Source organism: Cololabis saira, chromosome 2, assembly GCF_033807715.1.
Source record: "Cololabis saira isolate AMF1-May2022 chromosome 2, fColSai1.1, whole genome shotgun sequence".
Taxonomy (NCBI): Eukaryota; Metazoa; Chordata; class Actinopteri; order Beloniformes; family Belonidae; genus Cololabis; species Cololabis saira.
In genome coordinates, this window is record NC_084588.1 from 36,907,486 (window position 1) to 36,932,658 (window position 25,173).

Below are 25,173 nucleotides of genomic sequence, written 5' to 3' on the forward strand. Positions count from 1 at the left end.
ACTAAAGAAGTGGTATCTGAATAATAGAGCATTATACATATAAGTGTCAGGCAAATACAGCCTCAGACAAACAGATCCCTGTGTGTCTATGTATATATACTGTACATACTATTATAATAGTAGAAAATTGTTGAAGAAGCTGTTTCATTGAAAAAAACGAAGTCCGCTCTGTAAACTGTCTTCTGTTAATAATCCCTGCCGTGGCTGGTGAATGAAACTGGCTTGAGTGGTGGATGAAAAAAATAGAAAAAATAAGCAATAGAGGGCAGTGTAGGATTAAATCTATAGCCAGTGCGTGTGCAGAGCTTGAATGTGTGTTCCATATATATATACTGTACATATCAAGTGTCCAGTACAAACTGTGTAAACAGTACTGTACAACGGTTTTAGTGAGTTAAAATCAACAATATACTACTGGCAGGGATGTGTGCAAATTTAATCTGTAACATGAAAATATTTCCAAATGAATTTATACTTAATGAAGAATAACATTAAGCTCTGCAAGAAATGACATGATAATCTCTTGCATGCATGTACTCACCCACCACTTTATCAGGTATATTATATACCTGATAAAGTATATATATAGTAAATACTAAATATATATATATATATATTGGGTGTAGCTACCATGTCAGCTGAAACAGTGATGGATGGTGCTATCTGACACTGATGTATTGAATATATATTGAATTTCTTTGGAAGCTGTTCTGTGCTCTTTGGGTACTATTCATATTATCCGTCTCTTAAATTTGTCATCAATTTTACTCTTGCAGCCACATCCAGGGAGGTTGTCCTGTGGATGCAAAACCTTTGAATTAAATATGCACATGTAGTCACGGGGTCATCAGGCTTTACCTTTACCTTTAACTTTACCCTTTACCCTTAACAACTCTCTCCTTTGCTTTCTCTGGTCAATGTTCAGTGTGCTTTAGTTTTGTACATTGCTACATCAGAATACTACTGGATCTTACTTAACCCTTTAGGCTCCAGCATATTATCAATGCCAAGCTGCTTCTCTGCAGTAGAGTGGAATGAGTTAAACATTAAATCATCAGCAGCGGCAGCAGCAGCAGCAGCAGCAGCAGCAGCAGCAGCAGTGTCATGAGTGGAAGGGTTGCACGGGTGCATAAAATCTGGACAGGGGTCAACTTACATCAGCTCAGTTTTGTGGATCTCAGCAATCCGCCGCTCTAGCTTCTCTGAGTGTTTGGGGAAGAACTGGAACTTGGAGCTGTAGCCCTCAGGGTGCTTCCCGGGGTCGTAGTCGCCAATTTCAGCTGGGAAATTAAAATGGAAATGAAAAAATAATAAAGAGGATTAATCATTGTGACCAAAGTTATTTCAACTAAATTTTTATTTCTTTTCCAAAGAAATTGTAAACTTGAACAATCAACATCCATCCATCCATCCATCCATCCATCCATCCATCCATCCATCCATCCATCCATCCATCCATCCATCCATCCATCCATCCATCCATCCATCCATCCATCCATCCATCCATCCATCCATCCATCCATCCATCCATCCATCCATCCCTGCTGTGGTCTGCTGCAACTCTAAACAAACTATATACAAAGTGAATATTTAATCATTTGGGAAAATTAAAATACTGCTCAAGTATTTTGAGTTATGCTTTGATACATAGACATTATTTCTTTCAGAATCTGTTAATTAAATACTTTTCTTTACCTTCTTTAATGAGGAGAAGGTGAAAAAGGTCTAATTTTGATATCTAATAATCAAAATCTTATGCCAGCTTTCAATTACTCATCAGGAACGGCTTGCTTTTTTTTTGTTTTTGGTTGTCCACGTGTTCGTTGATACTGCCTCATCTTCATAAACATGAAAGACAGAAGAGGCCACATTGCAATTTTATAGAAATCATTGGTCAAAGAGCTAGAAGTCAAGGTTGTGGATGTGCATTTTCACAAAGAATTACAAAAAGATTACAAAAATAAAAACTCCACTTTGCATAGTGACCAAGGCTGCTGAGAAGTAGCTCTGACACTCAAGGATGCACATGACCTGCATGATTTAAATATGAAACAGAATGAAAAATAACAAGGTGTTGCCGTTTTGTTCAATTTTTATTCAAGACAGCGTTGCCGAAACTTTTTTTTTTTAAATCTCCAACCAAATAGCCTCCACGGCAAATCTTATCAAAAAGATCATCACAATCCAAGCAAACACTTCAGATTGTCTCTTATCCCCTCTAAATTTCTAGTCCCATTCAGTTATGGTTGTTTACTACAGGATCCACTGCCTTTAAACAATATTTATTTTTCTATCTGACTGTTTTTTAAGGATCACTGAAGACTAGAATATAAAAATGCTAAAAGTATAAATCATTTCAGTGCCACTATCTGTTGTAAGCATTTATGCAGATAGTGGCACCTTTTCGCACAAGTTGTTGACAAAAATAACACCACAGTAGTTCACACTGAAGGCATTTAAAAAAAAAAACAACAGAAAAGGTGAAGGAGTTCCAGAGAGCCAAGTGTGATGCAAGTGACAGAAATATGAGAGGAAGTGCAGGGTGAGCAATAAGTTTGTACATGGTGTGCAAACTTGTGCAAACTTATTTATTTTGTTCTCTGTCCAGAAAACTTTCCATCAAATATCCCCAATTCAAGTAGTCAATTTATTCAATGTATTCTTTTTTTGTTGGTGAAAGGGCAGTTGTTTTTGTGCAAGTGATTCATTATGATTCTACCTGCACAGCAGCCTTTCTGTTTTCAATGTTAAATCCAGTAGCAGGAAAATAAATGATCGGTATTATGGTTTCTGTGTACTTATTGTTTTGCATTCATACCTAATCCTTCATTAAAATATCCCTTTTAGGCTTTCGGAGCAAAACACACCTTCTGAAGCGTGCAATAAAATATTCTCTTTTGTGCAATCAAGACGAGTTGCACAGGCTTCTGTGTGTGAAATTGAAGTCGACTGCTGCTGCAGGCCACGTTATCTCTTCAGATTGTTATTGTTGGCACTTTGTGGCATTTTTCTACTCTGCGGACATGACCTTATGAAAACCAGCTCTCCGGTTTTACGGTAATTGTTATATTCCAACAGTGACTTGTAAATAAAAGCAAAGTAGTCCGATCTGATGACAAAACTACTGATGATTCAACCTTGTAATATGTAGGCAGCTAGCAGAGCTGCGTCTGATGTCTTGCAGAGCAGGCGACCGTGGTACAGGTCCCTCTTGACCTGCAGGAAGACGAGATATCTGTAAAGTAGAAAAGGAGAAACACAGAAACTGATTAGGGTGATGACTGATATAGGATTTATTGTAAACACTCACAGTTTAGACTTTAACAAGAAGGTTTGGCTTGAGGCCGCAGTCCCTTGTGAGTGTTGGGAGGTAACATTTCTAAAAGACCTGAGGTGACTTTTCTGAGATACTTGCTGTGAAAGATTTGAGGATGGATTTGGAAACATCTGCCATCTGCCACTTTTGACATTTAAGCTACCTGGTAGTCCTAAATACACGTGAAATAATTCAGGATGCTAAAAACAACATTATTTTTTGGTGTTTTTATAGCCTTTTTGAAATCAGTCAATCCTGAAAGTTTAAGAACAACCTGAACGTGAAATGCCATTCTCATAGTCTCAAGACAGTAAAGCTTTTAAGACATTATAGTTTAGAGATTCCTTCTGGGAGCCCTAAAGTTTTGATTAAAGATATTAGATGAAAGGATGTTTCAGGTGTTATTTTGTCCCTAAAAACAGGTGTATGAAACAGGAAAGAGTCATTGTTTCTTTCTTTTTTTTTGTCTTTCCTCATTTCTGCTCAATGTACTGGGAACATGCCAGAACTGCGGACAGGCTATCTGAGTTCCCGTAGCCTTTCCTTTCTCAGCCATGGCTTTGCGAGTCAGCAGAATATCATTTTGATTTGTCTTGTTGAAAAATGCTGATAACAGTCTGGATGGTCCTTTTTGTCTTTGGTTCTGAGCTCAGAGGGCTCATGTCCTCTGGGAAGAAATGTGGTGTAAGGCTTCATCCGGCCACAAAGCATGTTTTCACTGCGTGATGGCCGTTCAGCTTCTGAGCTCAGAGACGCTGATCGCCAACTCTGGACAAGTTTAATATGAGACTTTTTTTTTGTTCAATTCATTTTTAAATTGCTTTTGCTTTTGGGTCTGTATAGTAGGATTATGGTTATTTCAATTATTGCTGAATTCCAGTTATTGATGCAGGGCAGTCTGATGGCCCAGTTAGGTTGCACTCTCGCCCTGTACGCACTGAAATTCATCCAGATCTTCTTTGAATTTTGTAATGATATATTGGATTGCAGCTAGAGGAATGTATAAATCTGTCCATTCATCATTACAAAATTCTGTGGACATCATCTGTTTAAAATAACAATCGAGATTGAGTTTGTATGTATAATTTCCAGCTGTATTAGTTATAATTGCCTAAATCCCACATTTTTAGATTGCACTGCAAAGCACAAATGCAAATATTGTTGTATACAAACATATGAAGTGAAAATTAGGGGGAAAAGACAAAACATGAAAATATCTTGGTTTGATAAATCTACAAAGAAATAAAGCCAAGATAAATGTAGAAATTAAACAGTGCCATGCCTTTATTTTTTTTTCTTCTGAACATTAACTTTTTTTTAAACTGACCCAATGTTTTTCTGATTTATGGTTGTAAACTGATATAGTTTTTCAAAGTAGACTTACCATAAATTACATTTTTTATTTAGTTTTTAAGCTTGACAGTAATAAATGTGACTGTATTCTGTGGTCCATTGAGTGCAACCTGGTCTTCTGGTCTTATTATTTATATTCAAAACTTTTCATTCCTTTTCCTGTCAAATATATATTTCATGTAGCTCAGTTTCCTTCTCTCAAAGCACCAAAGCAATAATTAGTATGGCAGCACAAAGCATTGCTATGAAAACTGTCAAAGCAAAATCCCTGTGGATCATCAGCATCTTTATATTGAAAGAATACATATGATGTAACTTTAATTAAATGTTTGTTGTCCATGTAAATCAAAAACAAGGTACACCAGGTTTGTTTTGATGCATCTCTTAGATTAATTTATTCCCTACTTGTTTGTTCGACCTCATCATATACTGTATGTAAACCAGTATAAAATAGTTTTTTACTTTAACTCAAACATAAGCAGATGTGAAATGTGGGGGTGTCATTCATCTGGTACATGTTTGTGAGTCTTGTGAGAGTCTCCAGCCAGAACAGATGGAGAGTAGATGGAAGAGCTCCGCCGTGCCGGCACGCTGCTCAAACATGAAGAACTAGATTGTGAAGAAGAGATTTCATTGCGTGGCAACCAGTCGAGGGATGTGATTTACAGGGATCTGTGCGCTGGGCTGTGCTCTGGCTCACTCCTCAAAGCAGTTTGTTCAGCTGTCAGTGCTGCCACACGCAGTGCAGCAGCACCGAGAGGCTCCATGACTCTGCAGCTTATGAGGAGACCAAATTCTTAAATTCCTGTTCCACACAAGCACTGAGCTCTGGACACACTTAGGACATTTAATGAGAGCTCTTTTTGAGAACACCACATATCCAGCAAGAAAAAACTGACTCAGTCACTTTTACTTAAAGAATTAAAGAGCTTAAAACCTTATTTTTCTAATGAGGATCCTTTTAAAATATATTTTTCCTTTTAGCTCACTAACTATTGAATACATATGAATTTCACTTATTTACTGAAATCTGTGCTATGTTGATTGAACGGGAAAACTATAGTAATTTTCTCTTTTTCCAATATTGTTAGGTATTTATTTTAAATGTACTGTTTTGTTTTGTCTCCTGACTTTTGCTGCCGCTATGTAACATCTAATAGCTAGTGATGGGTCCTCATGATCTCCAGCACAGGTGATCGGTCTTGTACCATCTGATGTGCTGCATAACCCTATTACATATTTTTGATATCATCAATAAGTGATTGACCAAACCAAAATATAAGAGATAAAACATGGCATTTTAAAGAAACGGATAACTGTTTATCAGCTTCTAAAATTAATTATTGTTTGATTCAGAAAAGTTGCATGTTTATTTATGTCACCAGCCACCAAATCCCATTAAAAAGTATTTTCCAGAAAACCGAAAGTGCAATCATCTTCCTGCCTTATCCTTTTCTTTCCATTGTTTCTAAATACATTTCCTTTTTTGAACTGTCTGCTTTGTGTTACTGCAGTTGCAATTCTGAAACGAGTGTCAAATCACCGCTGCGTCAATCTACAACGGGAGGCGGGCACATAGCTTGACAATGGACAAGGCATTAGGTCACATGACCCACTTGTTTCTGAAAACTCATTGTAAAAAACATTTTTCTTAATGTGGTCCATGTTGTTCAAGAAGCCGATGGGGACCCGCCCATCACGTGTCACTCAAAAGTAGCTTTGCTCTCAGCTCCCGAAATATGTGCAGAGCCGCCAACAGACATTTACAGCAGAATATACCATTTAACATGTTGACTTGATGGCAAAATTAAAAATGAAAGTCACATTTATCCGTTGCTGGTTTAATACAAATGGTGGTTGCTTGGCTAAACACGGTAGCATGACCATTACAGATGAGGAAGTGATAAGAGGCTAGCCGTCAGTCATATTAGAAATAAATGTATTGCTTGCTATAAACTCTCCTGGCGTGGTAAAAAAATAAAAAATGATATTTGAACGAGACTGTAAATATTTTTATTTCTGCTCTAAACTTGGACATTTTAGAGACTGACTTGCTTTTGTAGCCAGCCTCTAGTGGCCACTTGAAGAACTGCATCACCCAACCTTTTGACGCACTGCCCGGATGTGCTGCCTTTCCCAAGATCTTTCTCGCAGGGATCACGGGTCATCGTGTTCCATAGAAAGTGAATGGGATGCGGGCGACGTGAGTGGTTTGTCGTGTACAATGGACATCAATCCGTCAATCTGGAAGTAACATGGTCGGCCCTTGGGCGGACATAGCCAAGATCTAGTAGCCCATTTGCTACTAATCATCTCAGTGCCTTACGTTAAAGGAGCATGAGGTAAGAATAAGAAATGAGACTCATTAGCGTCACGACGACCGTCGGGGTTACTGCAGCCAACAGCGAGGCCGGCACGGGAGAACGCGAAAGCAGCGTCATTTGACGTCACATCCGCAGGACAGCGCGGGAAATTCGGGCCCGGAATTGCAGCGTATGTTGCAGCACACAGTCTGTTCAAGGCAACGGAGAGATACGCTAGAGCCGTGATTCCCAACCCCCGGTCCCCGGACCGGTACCGGTCCGTAGAGCCGTTACTACCGGGCCGTGGAATGGCTTGTGTTCCGATCATAATTAGGGCTGCAACGATTCGTCGACGTTGTCGACAAAAAGCGATAATCAAAATTGTCGGCAATTGTCACCAGACGGTTTTTTCCCAATGGAGTGAGGCATCTCACTTCACTTCACCTCATACAATCTCTGCCCAGAGCCGCGTGTCAGCGCAGCCTTTTTTTTTTTTTTTTCTTTTTTGCGTCTCCCCGCACCAGACGACTGCGCTCGCTGATCAATACTGCAGATGCTGATCAATGATAAGAGCAGGGGTCCGTTTCACAAAGCAGGTTTAGTGAAAACTCTGAGTCTGTTAACCCTGAAATGAGGGAAACTGAGTTTTCCGTTTCACAAAGGGAGGTAACTCAAACCAGAGAGAGAGGGGTAACTCTAGCCTGGTTCACAAAGAGAGGTAACTTAAGCTCTCGGTCAGTTACCGTAGTAAGAGACTCTCTGAACCTAACCTGGACCAGGTTTATATCGTGAAACCTGGAGTTTCTCTGCGTCTCCGCCTCTTTCAGAGACACACGCACATTTCATTTCCTCATTCATTCAGTCAGCAGGCGAGTTTTGGCGAAGTTCTGCCGTGTGTCATTAAAAACAGAGTCAGTATATATAGGCCTATATTAGAAGTCCATTGTCACGAACATGGCATGTCCTTTTGATGAAGACACAATTGATGAAGGTGCAGCATTAATGCGCAGAGAATTAATTATTCGTCGGGATATGGTTATCAGACCACGTAATACATGTACATTATACATAGTCTCATTACAGGCAAAGCAATATATGTTAATCCTTTATTTGTTATAATTTTGATGATTGTTTTATTATTTGGGGTTTTCACTAACTGTGAGCCATAGGCTAATCATCAAAATTATAACAAATAAAGGCTTGAAATATCTCACTTTGCATGTAGTGGGAAATAATATTTGTTTCACCTTAAGTTGAATTTACTACGAATTAAGTTTTGCAATATATTCAAATTTTCCGACCTCCACCTGTATATTATTACATGAATAAATAAGAACATAATACAGGGGTCTCCAACTCCGGTCCTGGAGAGACCTATCCAGCATGTTTTAGGTGTCTCCCTGCATGAATGACAGCAGCAAAGTTGAATAAAATATCTATTTTTCATTGAAGTACCCATCTTTCTCGTGTTTATTATCATTTGCCACATAATTAAAGCAACCTCATACTAAATTTAAGAAAACAATTTTTTTGTCATATAATTTCATCCAAAACTTGTATAAATGGAAATGTGTTTCTTTGAGTGGCAGCCCTGTCATGGCTTGGCGGACAATAAGTTCTGGTACCCGACCGGACTGAACAGCGCAATGCACAGGTGCTGTATGCAGGTTAGGTACAGTCTGCTGCAGAGATGAGCGGACCTCAGCAAACCTCCATGAGCCGTTTCTTTACTGGTTGTTCGAGTAAAAGAAATAGTGATGAACAAGTGGAAAATCCTACCAAAAAGAAAAGCAAAAGCTTTAATCGCAAGTACGACATTATGTATATAAAATACGGATTTGTTGCAACAGGCGATTTGGAGGCGCCAAACCCACTGTTTTTTATGTGGAGAAACGCTCGGCAACGAAGCAGTGAAGCCATCCAAGCTTCAAAGACACTTAAATACAAAACATCCTTCTCTCAAAGACAAACCAGTGGATTTTTTCGAAAGGAAAAAACGTGAGTTAGATTTGCAGAAGCAAGTTTTAAAGGCCACAACATCAGCTAACGTCGCTGATGATAGCCTGCATTTTAAATTGCATTGTTTTTTTCTAAAATGTTTATTAAAATTGACATAAATTGTCAACCGGTCCCTGAGCTTTTTGTTTATACTTCTGCTGGTCCTTGGCACAAAAAAGGTTGGGAACCCCTGCGCTAGAGGGCTCATTCTTTTTGGTTTGGAACGCTTCATCTGACATTATTACTAGAAAACTTAAAAGGTATACGCATTTTTTTCATAAATCCTGCCTCAAGCTCCTTTAAAGTTGATGGAAGTAAGTTGTTAACGTCAATATTGACATTAACAACTTTATTTTTATGATAAAGTAGGGACAGATATTAACTTACATGAACTAAAATCTGGGTTTTGGTTCTCAGATTTGCAATATATTTGGCACTGAATTGACACCACAGCCTGAGTACATTATGTACGTCATCTGACAAAGTACACTTGGTTTAACTCTACTGTTCTGTGGATGAAAAACAAAGTCTAACAAGTGGTGTTCGTTAAAATTGTATTTCAATTTGGCAAGCAAAGCCTTGACACTAACATGGTGTGTGTATTTGACTATATTGTGAACCCTGCTATTACATCTTGCGGTGTTGAATAGTGCTCTGTTACTCTGTATATGCTCAAACATTAGTAATAAGCCAATAGTAGTACAATATGTATTACTTTAAAGAAACCTTTGGTCTGTCCATCTGCAACCCACAACAGCATCTGAAATCTTACCTGGTGATCTCCTCTCTCAGGGCAGCGGGGTCTGGGGGATAAAACTTGACGCGCAAACACATGGTGAAGGGAGGCTGAGCTGCAAATACAGGACACATTATTAAAAATTCAGGTTCTTTAAGTGAGTGTTTGTGTGGACGTGATTTATCTACGGCAGATTTTTATAATTTTTTTTTTAGGGTTTAACATTCTGATCAAATTTGGACATATGTAGAATCAATTCACCCAGAACAGCAAGTACAAATACCTCAGGTGCGTCAAACTTAATACTTACACTTCATTTGTTTCGCTATTGACTTTGTAAACTCCAACCAGTGCTGTAAAGGAGAGAAGGAGAAGTCAAGAGCTGCTAGTTTGAAACTGAATCCTTAGCTGGTACGCCGTCAGTGGGGGCGTCTGATTGCTCAGCAGCTGAGGATGAAGGCTTGTAATCTATAGCTGGAGGGCACCGTAGAATTACTCTCGTCTCCTCACCGTCTCTTTATTTGGACTCCCTTCAACTCAATCACCAACACAGAGGAGGTGACAGAGAGAAAGCTGTTTCAAACTTCATCAGAAGAGTTATGTTTCTCTTTCTTTTTGTCAAGTAGCTAAACATAATGAGCCCCTAATGAGTAAGATTGTAACACTGATGATAATAGAGGCACTGAAATGATGGAGGAACTTGTTAATTATACTCAATGCAGTCATAGTGATGACAGCACCGTACTGTTCATCCAAAACGGTAGGTGTTGCTACTGAGAAAATCACCACACTACACAAAGGAAACGCCACCGGAGGTGTTCATGGAGATGTCGGGATGCTTCCTATCAATCTCATCTATCCATCCACTCACTTTATGCTTGATGTTAATAGACAACAGGAAGTTGTCTATTAACGTCAGGCCTATTAATATGAAAGTACCAAAAATAGCCTGCAATTTACCAAGGAGAAGCTCACACATTAGTTCCCAGTGATGGGAATTAGATTAGATAGAGAAACTACTCCGAATGATCTGAGTAGTTCTAAATGGATCATTATTTACAGCTGGACTTGACCAAACAAGCCCCCATTTCATTATAGATTTAGCAAAGACACTAATTATTATGCCTACGAGTAGAAATTAAATTTTTAAATTTCTGTGTCCACTCACTCTTTTTGTTGGTGCACTATTTGGACTGGTAAGTGCTAGCATTGAGGTAATACATGCTGACTGGGCAGTTGAGAGTTACATCAGAGATTTTCGGTAGGAGGACCATGATTACTGTTGGGGAATAGTCAAATAAAGTCATACACAGGTGCAAAAAAAATCTCAAAAGAAAAAAAAAATCTCAAATCTCAAATTCAACCGATGTCATTTGTTTTTATCTCCTAGAGAGAAAATACACAAAAAATTGAAACACAAAAACTCTACCCATTTGAAAACTTTATTTATAGGGATACAAATCTTTGACCCTGTTCATTTTGGACTATCTGGGAAGCAACTCCTGGACAACTAAAGTGCAGAAAGCAGGGGGACCCCCCCCCCCCCCATGTGGGAGATGTGGACGTCTCAAATGCAGGAGATGAAGGGGGGCAAGAGCAATCAAATAAAAGTCACTGCACACTGATAAAAGTTGATGAGGTAACGAAACACAGGTATGACCAATCAGGACCGAGGCCCGACAGACGGAGTGCAAAACAGAAGCCACAAAGAGGGGAAAATCACTTTCAAATAAAGCAGGAAATAAGAATACAAACAACACATAGAATAAGAGAGAATAGGACAACTGAGAACACAGAAATAATCAAATAAACCCAAGTCATCCAGAACCTACATCATCAAACATACACACAGGGGTTTTTCTGCTCTCTTTTTAACTCTAACTTTCATTGCACCATGATACAAGTGACTGTGTCATTAACAGAATTGTGCAGCCCTGGATGACAAGCTGATGACGATGATTACGGTAATTAGAATCAGGTGTGTTAAAGCAGAGAAAACTAAAACATGCAGGACACTGGCCCTCGAGGACCAGGATTGGTGACCCCTGCTCTAAGTGTTATTTTAATGTTTTTTGTGACATTTTGAATTATTTTGTCTTCTTAGGGTTTTGATGGGTTGTACAGACACCTGTAGAGATGGAAATGCTTGCACATTCTTCCCCAACCAATTCTCCCAGCTCCTTCAGCCGAACGCCGCCGCTGTTTTTCTTCTTTTTCAGAAGTTGACACCTTTTCCTCAGGTGTTAATTAAACATCTGTGGCATGTGTTGGCTAAAATACCACAGGGATACAGCACCGAATTAACTTAATTTTTACGGATCTGTCCATAGCAGCCAGTTTTGAGAGGTGGAGTCAGGCCCTAGACTAAACTCCACCCCCCTCTACTTAATTAGGGTGTGCTTCTTTTGAAAATGGTGTTGCAGCTTTGTGCTATCTACGTCTGCAGTAAAGCAAATGCAGTAAGATGTACAGCTACTTGGAGATCAGAGAGGGCAGTCTGGATAAATCTAACTTAAAGTAACACGAGTATCGGTGAGACTAGGTCATCTATATTACAGCTCAAGCAGACACTACAATTTAGTACAGAGATTCATAAAAGTAGCCACAGGTGGTTCAGTTGCCAATATTTCCTTTGACATTTCAAGATTTAAATGTGAATGGCTGTCAGACGGGAAAAAAAGGACCTATTTTGCAGAAAATAAAAGGGATTTATCGAGCAAGAGATTTGATCAGTGCACAAGCTATTACACGTTTTGAAGATCCACACTGCTTTGCTAGCAGGGCATAGTGTTTAATTCACAAAGATAAAACACAAACATATAAACAACAAAAGATACCAAGCGAAAAAAATCCCTCTATGTCCCTAGTTACCTTTATTTGTTATTACTACTACTACTACTACTACTACTATTATTGTTATTTTCAATTAGGATTTTCTAGCATGGCGCATTAAGATTAAAGAGGATGACCAGCTTTACTATGTGCCATTTCTATCCATTCTTTTTTCTTTCAGCAAGTTATATACAGTAGCTATAAACCACCAAATCTACATAGATCATAATGTTGGAATTCGATTAAGAATATTGAAAAAAAAAGATTTACAGACGGCTCTTTTTGTTTGTCCTTAAGTGTTCTGTTTAGCAAATAATGAAAGAATTAGACTGAAATGTGCGATGACAGAATGTTTCAGACACAAGTGGGAAGAAGAGTTGGATATTGTTGACAGACGCAGAAAGAGAAGATCCGTATGCGGTGGTGAGGGTGTGGGTTTTGGGTCAGCTGTAGGGGGCGCTGCGGAGCACCGGTTCAGAGATTGGACCAGCTACATTTAATCAGCTGATTTAAAACAGTGGAAGCTGGGAACTGAAGGGGTTGTACAGTACGTCGGGGTCGCTACATGGCTCTCTGTGCATTTACCTGTTGTCTGGAGAGCTTCAGCAGTACCTGAGTTGGCAGGAGAAGTTGTGCGTTGCTGGAAGGAACTCCAAAGGGGGCTGAGTTATTGCTACACCGTACTACGGCCAAAGTCATGCTAAAAAAAGACTCCTGTCACTGAACCCAGCTAAATTCAGTTTATCTTTTCTTTTTATTCGGTTCATCTTTAAGAATAAAAAATAATCCACCTTACCCTTTGCTTGTCCGGGTCAACATATCTGATGCCAAAGTAGTCCTTCTCCAGTAGGTTGAGATGGTGGCAGATGAGATCAAACAGGTACTGTCCTTTGGCATCCCGCTGAAAGAGGAATATGAAGGATTTCACACAATGTACTTCAGGTTGAGGGACATTAACAAGGGAAGGAAAGATGTATTAATACAGAATAAATCTTAGAATCTGGTTTAGTCAGTGCCAGCTCTAAAGACTCAGATCAAAAGTAGAGGTTCTGTCATGACAGCAAACAATATTATGCATTCGAAAATGAAGACATCTCAAAACACGCAGATAGTTTTGCATCAAAGTGATGGAATGTCTGAGAAGTCAAAACGGCCACCAGAAAGTGTTTTAATATTTCACAACCCTCAAGGGAGATATATGAGGGCTATAAAATATTCATATGTAGGCTGCGGCCATCTGTGAAAGCTCGGCGAAATTCCTGCTACAGAAAAAGGCCTGAATACGCAATGAAGCAAGGTGTGTTTAAAAAAAAAAAAAAGGAAAGAATTAAATGCCAGGGTTGAAGCAAGTGATGCCATGTATGAGGCATGGACATCGATTCCTGCACTTATAGTGGATATATACAGCAAATGTTTTAAGATGCAAGATAGTGTTAAAAAAAAATGTTAAGACTTATATGTGATTCAGCTAGGTGTTGCATTCCTGAATTATTAAAAATGATTCAGGGAGAACTCCAAATCCACACTGATTAGGCGTGTGAGTGAGCGCGAGAGGGATAGGTCTGCTATTCTGGTGCTTACACTAGATCTCTGAGGTGAGCAAAGGCTTACAAAAAGCTGCATTTTCCCCGAAAGAACAATTAAAGCCATTTTTATTGTTATTGTAGTTTTTATTTGGATTTATCTGCAACAATAATATAGGAAAACTGAATGTGCAACAAATAGAAACAAAAAAAAAATGCAATGAGCCAAGTTGTAAGCCAAGTCAGAGCAACGTTTTTAGTGCTGTCTGTCCTCCTCGGGCTTTTAATGCAGATTGCAGTCAATTAGACACACACACACACACACAAGCATCCTACAAGCCTTTAAACTGTACCCAACTGCTTCAAAAGCATAATGTGCCGACAGAACATTAGATGTTATTATGAGAGAGTGAATTATATAGAAATGAATGAATCTTTCGTTCGTTCGTTCGTTTTTATTTATTTCGAACATGTATATATAAAAAAAACAAGAAAAAAAGATAAGAGAAACAAATACAGGTGGGCATTCCGCCACATAAAGAAAAAAAAAACATCAAAAAAACATATTTCAGTTACATGTTCGAAAAGGAGTAGGAGGAAGTATAAACGTATTTAATCCCACCCCCTTTCCACAACTAAACATAAATTATATGCCTGTATTTACGCTTTATACTCTACACTAATTTGTATAAATACAGTACAGTACAGTCTAAAAGTACACATCATTGGCATCATTTAACATCTATATGTGCTCTGATTATTGCCAGTTTTATTAATCACCTCAGTCTAAAGACTCAGTTGGGGCTTCTTTACGGATAGCCAGGTAAAGAACCTTGGGAACCTGCCTTCCACCCACTAACGCCCAAGTTTTTTCTCTTTCTTTCTCTCTTCTTCTGCTGAGATTGCGTATGCTTTAATCCATCTCACTAAGATTTCCTCTAAAATCTGCAGATCTCAGAGCAGCTGATAGAAACCGGCACAAAACTAGTAACCCAGCTCATTGTTTGTTTTTTTCTGATAAGCTTGCCAACTTATTTTTAAAGAGACGGCAACGGCACCACCTGCATAAACTGTTTAATTTCTTATGATTTGTTGACTATTTTAATAATCAAAACTCCTTGCTCATTCCTACAAGCAACAAACCAACTCGTCTTTGTTCAGCTTGGCCTCTAACTCCACTTTATTTATCTCCAATTTCTTTTCTTTTTCATCTTTTCTCATGTCCCCAGGACATAACATGAATATTTCACTGAAGTTGAAGTGTGCGTAGCATCTTCTTGACTAATTATTCTGCCTCAACAAAGCCACATCTAATTAAATTTTCCCACTGAATCTGTATCTATTTCACCTATGAAATTTGCTCTCCATTCAGTCAGCTGTCTTTCAGACTCCTTCGAAACCTCATTCTGTTGCCTGTGTTGCTGAAGAAAGAAAAAGGACAGCAGACATTTTTAAAGTAAAATTCTTATCTCTGTATTATGCATCTGTAATGAATGAAGATTCTTGTCTGGGGCGTGACTGTGTGGAGTTTACATCTTCGCTGTGTCTGCAGGGGTTTTGGATGCTCAAATTCCTCCCATTTTTCTATGTTGGGTCACTTGCTGACTAAACTTTAAGTGTGTGCTTGCATGGTAGTCGCTGTCTATATCCCTGCAAAACCCTGGCAATCAGTTGGATGTGTGCCCTGACTCTTGCCCTTTGCTATTTCTATCGGTTAGGCACTCTGGGCAACATTTGACTGAAATGTAAGGTATACAAATACATTATGAGTGACAGTTTGATTTTGCCTGCAGATACTTGGACTTGTGAGCTGGTGAAGTTGGTGATTGAACCGGTTTTGCTTTGTACAATTTTTGAACTGAAGTTTTTCAGTTGTCAAGCTGCACTAACCAGACTTTTGCTTCAGTGCACTGGGCTGACCCCCTGTCTGCTCTGTCAGTATGTCTGTATGTCACTGCCACAACACCCACCCTGACTCACAAGAACAAGCCTGATGACCAGCCCTGCAGCAAAAATAGACTTGCACGCATCGCTCTCTCTCTCTCTCTCCCTCCCTCTCTCTCTGTCTGGGTCTCTCACACACAAATTAATTCTTATTGCTATGTCAGCGGGGTATCAGCGGTACACCTGTGAAACCTCCATAGTCACAACATGATCAGAGCCTTCACTTAAACCAAAATGAAAATGGTGCTGTTAAAACCTGCCCAGGCAAACTGCAGTTGTATTGTGTATATTGTCCCACATGTGTCCTTGTGTGAACGTATGTCTAAGTGTATGCACCCATGTTTTTTCCTGTATGTGTAGTAGATGTGAATTGATACATGCAGGTTGTTTTATCTCAGTTCAGCACTTTAGTGCAGGTGAATGAAACTGATTTGGAAAAGCCATTCATAAAGAAAATTACACTGCTGAGAACAGATTTCTTTTCTCACAAAAAAAATCGCTTTGTATGGAAAAAACACGTAGTAAGCACGGCCACTTTATACACCGATCAGCTGCAGTATCAGATTTTTAAATGCTAAGACCTCAAAAGAAACTCCTGATCTTAAGTTTCTGCTCCGCATTACAATGAATGCAGCTAATCGCATTGTTCCTGATAATTTACCAGAGCTTGCACTGTAATGCAGTTTGTAACAAAACGATCGATGCGCATTATCTGCCTTGGCTTAGTGCAAAAGAATGAGGCAGCGAAGAACTTTTGCCAATAAGCAGCGGACTTGTAATGTGCATGTAGTGATGTGTTGCATACTAATGAGACACGCTGAACTCCAGAGAGCTGACCGGGCACCACTGGGACACAACAGGGACAACAGCATGCTCAGAGGCACAAACACTATTGATCTGAATATCAGTGGTCTTCAACATCCATATGAGACTGAAACTCAGAGCCAAGCTGCAACACACTGGTCCCACAGAGGAGATACTACATGCCGCTGCTGAGAGCACTGCTTTATCTTCTTGAATGGATAAACTGCCAATCTATCATGTGATGTGCAGTAATGGGATTTCAGTGTAAATTGCTTCTCTAACTGTTTTGTCTCACTTAGGTTTTATTATTTTGGGGGGGGGGTAATTAGATATGTGCTGTTTTTAGATTAAAGAGTTCTATAAAGAAAGACATCATGAAATCAGGAAATAAAATAACCCGCTGCCGGAATAAATGGTCATATATTTTGGAGCATTAACTACAGACTGTATAGTGGGGCTTATTTTTAAATACCAAGCAGACTGCTCTCATACACATCAATGTAGGAATAAATCCGCTGAAGCAATGAAATGGCTGTGAACTTTTCATGCCATTCATATAATGCTCATTCAGCAACACCTCCTTCCTCCATGCGTGTGTAACGCCCCTCCCTCACTCCAAACAAACTCCAAAACCTGAGAGCCCTGAGTTAGAAGAGAAAGGAATAACACCACAGTGGTGTAGCTGTGTGGTGGTTAGCACCGTTCCCCCTCAGGAAGAAGCTCCACAGTTCAAATCTCAGCTGGAGGTTTTTCCAAATTCCTCCTACAGTCCAAAAACTTGCATGTTAGGTTGGCTGATTATTCTAAATTGTGCATCATTGTCTTGTTTGTCTCTGTGATGGTCTGGTGAACTCTCAAGCGAGTAACTCCACCTTTCATCTGATTAAAGAAGGGATACAATCCAGCCTTCTGCGTTTAGTTATGCGATAATGAAGTACAGTAGTTTCAAATGCCCTTTTCAAAGTATAAATGAGCATGAAATGACTGAAATAAAGGTTGGTGCTTCAAAGACAAAGGGGCCAGGACCTCCAGAAAATGATTATCATTGCCTAAGAAATAGGCTTGGCAGTTAAAATACCAGACTGATGTTTGATTATTTCTAAGTTGAGGTTTGGTGCGAGATGACGATAAAAGAACATGTATTACTAGCAATTGTAAAATGATTTATGGTCAAAATGAAACCATTACTGAAGATCGATTGACAATCCACATTTCTACTCTCCACAATGATGATGAGTGAATGATGAGTGCTGGTTAGCGCAGACTCCTGTGTCTCTACTCTGCACACAGAAATATTCCAGACCCTTGATTCTTGAATGAAAACTGGATTTACATCTTCTCCTGTCTATAGGATCCACATTCCTTGTACCATATTGACAAAAAAAAAGGCTTTAAAAGGGGTTTTGTTGACTCTAAATAAAGAAATAAAGGTTATAATCTCCCATGTGCCCAAGTATCCACACCCTTCTCATACTGGGCTCATTCCTTTATCAGCAGTCCTTGAGATGTCCATACATCCCTAACTGTGTTTGAGGGTTATACGGTATTAACTGAAGAAACATTTAAAATTGCTGCAGCAGCTGAGACATCCAAAAGCACAGTAGTGTCCATATTTCTATGCTTGTATTCTTCATGCTCATATTTCTAATCTGGACCGAGGCCGGCTCTACGCAGGGGCAAGAGGGTGCAGAGCCCCCTTAAATAAATATGTTGCCCCCTCAAATCAAAATTTTAGAAGTTGAGAAAAACAAAAAAAAAACAAAAAAAAACAAAAAAACAAAAAAAACAAAAACAAAAAAATTTTCTACTGTATATCTGTTGTGTTTTATAAATTTGTTTGAGAAGATTTTTTATTATTATTCATAAGACTACCTTTCAGTTTTGTAAATATTGACTATAGTCTGTGAAGTCCTACTTTAGGTAAACATATATTTGAGAATTAGGCCATCCAGTTAAGATAAATGTTGTTGGTTGATAAAATCTGGATGAAGGATGTTTTATTTTATTTTATTTTATTTTATTCATTTATTTTATTTTTATTTTTCAGTTTCCCCCCCTGAGGGATTGCCACCTTATTGTGGTCAGGGGGTTTTCGAGCCTCAGTGACCTTAAGAGCTATACCAGCAGGAGCTTAAGTCTTCAGGTGGGACACCCAAGTTGGACAGGTCTGAAGGTAGAGGCCTGTCAAAGTGCAATTCTCCAGGTTGGGGTTGGACACATAGCAAAAGACCCATTTCAATGAAGAAAGCATTGTTACTATAAGCACAGAAAAAAAAGTGGTGGAGCATGATGTGTACACATTATGCCCCCTTCACATTTCTGACTGCCCCCTCATATATGCATGCCTAGAACCGGCCCTGATCTGGACCACTGTCAGACTTCCTAGATCGGGCTACTTAGTCAAACCGAACAGACTGATCAGACAGGTACACAACACACCAAAGGCCACCATGAAGTAGTTGAAAACATTGTTGTGGGGACTCAAGAACATAAATAATGGTTAAAATTCAGTCTGGCGTTCCTCCAATTTACCCATCATAATAGAGTAACCAGACAGAGGCCATTTGTCTCTAAAAGTCACGACACGCCACTGGATGTTTGCCAAACAGATCCCTGAATCACTCCCAGGCCATGAAAAACAAAACCCTATGATCCGAATAGGATGGGATTGAACAGTTTGGTTACATTAACGAGAAGCCGGCCTGCACAAGATCAGGCTCTGAGCCTTTGTTTCATTAATATGATCCTTAAAGTTATACACAGCAGTAGCGGCTTCATTCTGTGGGAATGCTTCAACTAGACAGGAAGTCTAACCCAGATAAAAGAAAATGGATGTCGAAAATATAAAGTAATCCTCAGGGGGTGAAAGAAATGGCTGGTATGATGGAAACCTTAAAACTGCTAGAAAGAAAAAGTGCCATCAACCCAAGAGACTGTATATTCAGACGCTTGCTGATCCACAGTAAATTACAGGGGATGCTGATAACACAATACATCACTGTTTTCAAAGCAGCCTACAAGAGAAAGCATGAAGTAGAAATTGCAGACTTTAGTTACAGATGCATGAAGAGAAAAAAGTTGAAGGGCCATAAGGTTGATACTGGCCACAGTGACTTGTGGGAAATGAGACTATTGCAGGCTTGTCAGAGGGAAAGGAATGTGTAAAACAAGCAAAGACCTGCAAGTGCTTTATGAAAGCACATGCAGGTTTCATCACAGCTATAATAAAAGTGATAAACGGGGAGATGGAAATAACCCAGACTGGGGCCAAATGATCACTGCGATACTTAACGAAACGTCAGCAACAGCACGCGGCGCTCTCGGCCTTCCTAGACTTTGCGTTAGATTAATTATTGAGAGGGGCTCCATGTCAGCTTGGGAAACACCACATCAATAAATGATGGTGTCATTTTAAGCCAGACGATGGAAATTGCAACAACAGAGTGAATGGTCCTAAAAGGTTACTGCTTCTGGTAGTGTGGTAGCAGTGGTGATCAACAATGTTTGGTTTCGGTTTTATAATTGAACGCTGCAACGGGCTCCTGTGTAGCAGGTGATTAAGTGAAAGAATGGTTCACGGTGGTCTTTAATGTTGCCTGCAGCTCTGGGGCCCAACAACGGGGTTGGGAGGATATCTCAAGGAAGAACTGCATGATCTTTCTGCTGACTTTCACTGCGCTTAAAGTTGCAGCCTCAAGGCTAAGAGAAGAAAAGCCTGTAAATGGCTTACTATAATCTTATGATATGGTAACGTGTATTTTGCATATTGTGAAAAGCAGACAGAGAGTTGGGAAAAACTGCACGGCAGTGCATGTTTATGCCAGTCAATAGCTGTTTGGTACTCATGTATGCGAGTACCAAAATGATGAAAAAAGATTTAATTCACAACAAAGTCTCAGAACACTTAACGGAGAAAGAAGATAATTCATTTCACTTTAATTTAATTTAAGTATAACACAACCAATTTAAGTCTACATTAATCTGATTTTGTTTAATATAGTTCAATTGAATTATATCTAAGAGCATTTATAAAATGACAATTTGTCACAGGTTTTTTCTAATTAAGGAAACCAATGATCAATTTGATTCAACCCCACGTGAAGTTTGGAAACAGTCAAGAACCAACTATTTGAGCAATTAGGTTAAAATCTTTATGTTCAACTGTTATGTTCCATCACTCTGGAAAATGTTATATCAACATAGTATAGTGATAAATCTAAATATATATATATATATATATATATATATATATATATATATATATATATATATATATATATATATATATATACAGTATATATATATATATATATACAGTATATATATGTATTTTTTTTTTGGGAATAAGTTAGCTACATCCAAGACTCTGCAGGCCTCAGTTGGCAGGCTAAATGTTAAAGTGCATGAAAGCATAGTAAGAAAAGGACTTCATATCTTTGAAGAGTTGCCAGGAAAAAAAAAAATGCTTCTCTCTCTCTCTCTCTCTCTCTCTCTCTCTCTCTCTCTCTCTCTCTCTCTCTCTCTCTCTCTCTCTCTCTCTCTCTCTCTCTCTCTCTCTCTCTCTCTCTCTCTCTCTTTCTCTCTCTCCCTCTCTCTCTCTCTCTCTCTAGGACCCAGATGCAGGAGACGGAGGAGGCAGGAATTCTAATAAAGCATTAGATTAATAAAACAAACACAGCCAAAGTGCTGTTGAGCAGGATTGTAAAGGACAAGAGCCTAAGCAAAGGTGCAAACGATCGGGGCAGATGGGAACAAGGGAAGTCAAATAAAAGCTAAAACATAAGGACAAGGGATTTCAAAATAAAACAGGGCGTAAGTATAAAAACCTTGACAAAACCGTGACACAAACCCAAAACCGTAACACAAGGTCTTTTAAAAAGATCAACCAGTGCTGCAAATGCAGGATGACCAAAACTATAAAACAGCGACCTGATTACCAGTACAAATGAGGCAAGGAGCAGGACACACGAACCAGCAACGAATGCAAGAAACACAACACTGTCAGTTTGATATTCCAGGTTAAAGACACAACAGGATTTTTCTTTGTCATTATATGATAACAAATCTGGATAGAATTATGCCACACTGTTTTAATTTATCCATGTAGAGAAACAAAAATACAATCTGTCTTTGTAGAGTGACTGCACTGACCAACCGCACATGCACAGCCATCAATGTCTGGGGTGCCAGATAGCTCCCTTCTACGCGTACAGCCCATAAAGGTCACGAGAGGTCAACATCTGATTTGTTTCTCTTGCGGTATACCGTCACCCACCATCAGCTACAATGGGACACATTTCAATGGGACACATTTCAAGTGTCTAGTGACCCCAGTTAAGCAGTTTCTCAGCAGAGCTGAGTGAAAGATTCCAAACCACCAAGTAAAGGGAAGTTATTTTATTTAAGTTAAAAAGAAAAAATGTAGAAAAGTAGCCTTTCTAGGAGTTTTGTGGTAAGTTTTGATAAATATTGTACTGTATACTTCACTAGTGCCAGCCTCCTTACCAAGACATAACAAAATTATAGCTATATTTACCCCCATTTACCCACCCCCCCCCTCCTCTAGCTGACAACAGTCCAGCTACGTTACATGAATTGCAATTGGCAGCGCGGGTGAGATGATGCACATATCACATCTACTACTGAAAGTGTGCTGTCTCATCTGGACTCATAGTTTACATCAATGTCCAACATTTTTTAGACATCTGAGTTGCAGTGATTGTATAATCACTGCCTTTATCCCTTAGGTCAGTACTTCAAAACCCTTTGACAAAGTACCAGACAGAAATTCCCTTAATGTGTAGACTGTTGACATGGTTGACAACTTTATTTATTCATTTAATATAACTATGAGCAACACAGAATGTTAAATCAAGGTGTGATATTAAAAACTTGTCAAATTAATGACATGTATACACATCTTGAGTGAGCAGCTACAAAAAAATGTTATACAGTATATCGTAATGTCTAAAGTCTGAACTTTTGAAGTCAAGTGAAGCACAACTGAATGGTATGTTTTTTTTAAGGTTAATTGATTATTGTCAGGTATTTGACATAAAATCATAAGCTGCAGCTAAAGAGTTGCATTTTTCTTCTCCAAAAGGTATTAGAGCTGACTCTGGCCTTCAGATAATACTTACACATAATTTGTATTCCATTAAACAATTACAGTACTGTCATTTTGAATTCAGACTTTATGGATTTACCAAACTCTGGCAGAAAATAAAAAGTACTTTATATTTGTAATTAGTGATCAAACCCTGCTCCCTATGGCTATTATGATGAGTTCAAGCAAAACAATTGCCAATATTCGATTAAACTTAATGGACTAATTGGACTGTCAATAGGTTAATGCTATATGTTTGACTCCAACCTTTTGTGCATAAAAAGTGTGGTTTCTTAAAGTCTGTCTCTCAGTCATTTGTGCCTCTGATTTTCCTTGCAGCTAAAAGTCGGTTGAAACTTAGATGCTCAGTTTTCAAAAACAATTCACATCAGTCACCGGATGTCTCTTTTTTGTGTGTTTGTTTAAACCCCATAGGTGGTAAGTTTTAACAAGAGTTTTAGTATTTTTTCTAATACAAAGAGGCGTAACCTCATAGTCATCTAGGCCCTATGTAGGGTACATAGTCAAAATAAAAGGCTAAGGAACAATCTCCATCAGCATGAAAAATCATCAAGCAGAAGCACGGGCTAGAGGCACAAAAACGTGCATCTGTGTAAACAGTCAGTCAATGCCAGAGCCACATGAGTGAACATGACAAATTAAAAGAAAATTCAAACGTTTCGTGAAGACAATCGATGTGTATATAAATAAATGTGCTTTAATTCCCTTTAGTATAGGAATGACATACATAGGAATGTCCACAGCATTTCAGTGTTAACAAAGGTAGGCTTATCAGACTCTGAGCACCTAATTGTAGTTTGTAAGTGGTTGACAGGTAGTGATTTTGGATTTGTTGTAAACCTGTCTTAAAATGTAAGGGATACTGGACCTGGGTTGGGCTGGTGGGACGGCTGGCAGCGGGCAGCGGAAAATGTCCCTTATTTTTAAATTCAAAACTTGACAGGTATGGCATAGACTCAATAAAAAGATCTGAGTGTGAATGTGTGAATGGATGTGGCTTATTGTGTAAACGCTCTTTGAGTTGTCAACAAGACGGGTAAATTACAATATGAGTGCAGTCCATTTACCACTTTTACCATTTCATGATCCAAGCCAAAGCCAGAACAAGTGCTAATGATACCACTACCACCGCATTAAAGCCCTTCAAACACTTTAATGGCGACAGGATTCAGAATATGGCTCTTATTTATTACAGTGAACAAATGTTCATCTTAGTTGGATGGAAAGTCAACATTATAGATATATGTATTCATTTCATGGAGTCTGTTCTGACTCTGAAGAGTACATTTTGACTGTGTAGAGCACATCAGTCTTCCAGACAGTTTAAACTGTTTAAACATCTGAACCTGTGCTTGTTGTGACACTGCAATCCCATTTAACTTAAAAAACAGCTGCAGGTTCAAGTACAAATGTTTCACTCCAGGCAGCATCATGTTAAAGCTCAACTAAATATATACATGCAAACAACAATGCAATAAGCCCAAGACATTAAAAATATGTTGCTCTTTGCAGTAAATAAATGGGTTGCGTTGATTATGTTGCCTGCATCAAAAGTGGGGATATTTTCAACTTTTCCAGATTCAACACGTGCATCAAGCTGCAGCAACAAAGCGTGAGCCAAAACAACCAACTCTTACTCAGAGACCACTCAAAAGCGAAAGCCGGCCATCTGAACACACATTGGAGGACAGTGAAGGAAAAACTCATCCTTGCCATCTTCTTCACCTCTCTGCCTGCACTTCTCACGGATAGAATGCAACCAATATGAGTGATGGCAGATCACCTATGAAAAGCAGAGATAATCCCATGCCATGAAGACAGTGTCAGCCAGTAGCATCAGACACACCCGGCGTCATGCTTTGCTACAGCGCTGCGGTGTAAAACATGCAGCATTATATATGGTACAACACAAACGCATTATTTAATGATGTTAACTCAAAACATTTCAGCTGTTGTGGACAGAAGAGTATAGTTTGTCCCTCAGAAAAAACGTCCTATGTGCTCTTTATGTTTTGATCATTTCATCTGCTGATAAAGCAGACAGATAAAAGTCAATTAAGCTTTCAGTGAATGTGTATGTGGAATGGGAAACAAGTCAGCACACTGAAAGTCTTTGGTGCAGCTAAAAATCATGCTACTAATGCTAGATTTTGCATCGCTCATTGGATTGTCAACCACAGAAAGCCATTTACCAATGGTGAACACATTCAGGAGGCTTTTCTCTCTTGGGATTGTTT

The 25,173-nt window shown here is 38.9% G+C and overlaps 1 protein-coding gene across 2 annotated transcripts in view; it reads right to left on the minus strand.

Moving 5' to 3' along the window:
* LOC133463345 (FERM domain-containing protein 5-like) overlaps positions 1-25,173 on the minus strand; it is a 99,637-nt gene that overhangs the window by 12,204 nt on the left and 62,260 nt on the right. For both annotated transcript variants that reach the window (XM_061744847.1, XM_061744838.1), the window contains exons 2-6: positions 13,335-13,439; positions 10,017-10,059; positions 9,743-9,821; positions 3,138-3,235; positions 1,157-1,280 (exon numbers count right to left, since the gene is read on the minus strand). In XM_061744847.1, the coding sequence (XP_061600831.1) occupies positions 1,157-1,280; positions 3,138-3,235; positions 9,743-9,821; positions 10,017-10,059; positions 13,335-13,439 (449 nt within the window). The remainder of the gene's footprint in view (positions 1-1,156; positions 1,281-3,137; positions 3,236-9,742; positions 9,822-10,016; positions 10,060-13,334; positions 13,440-25,173) is intronic.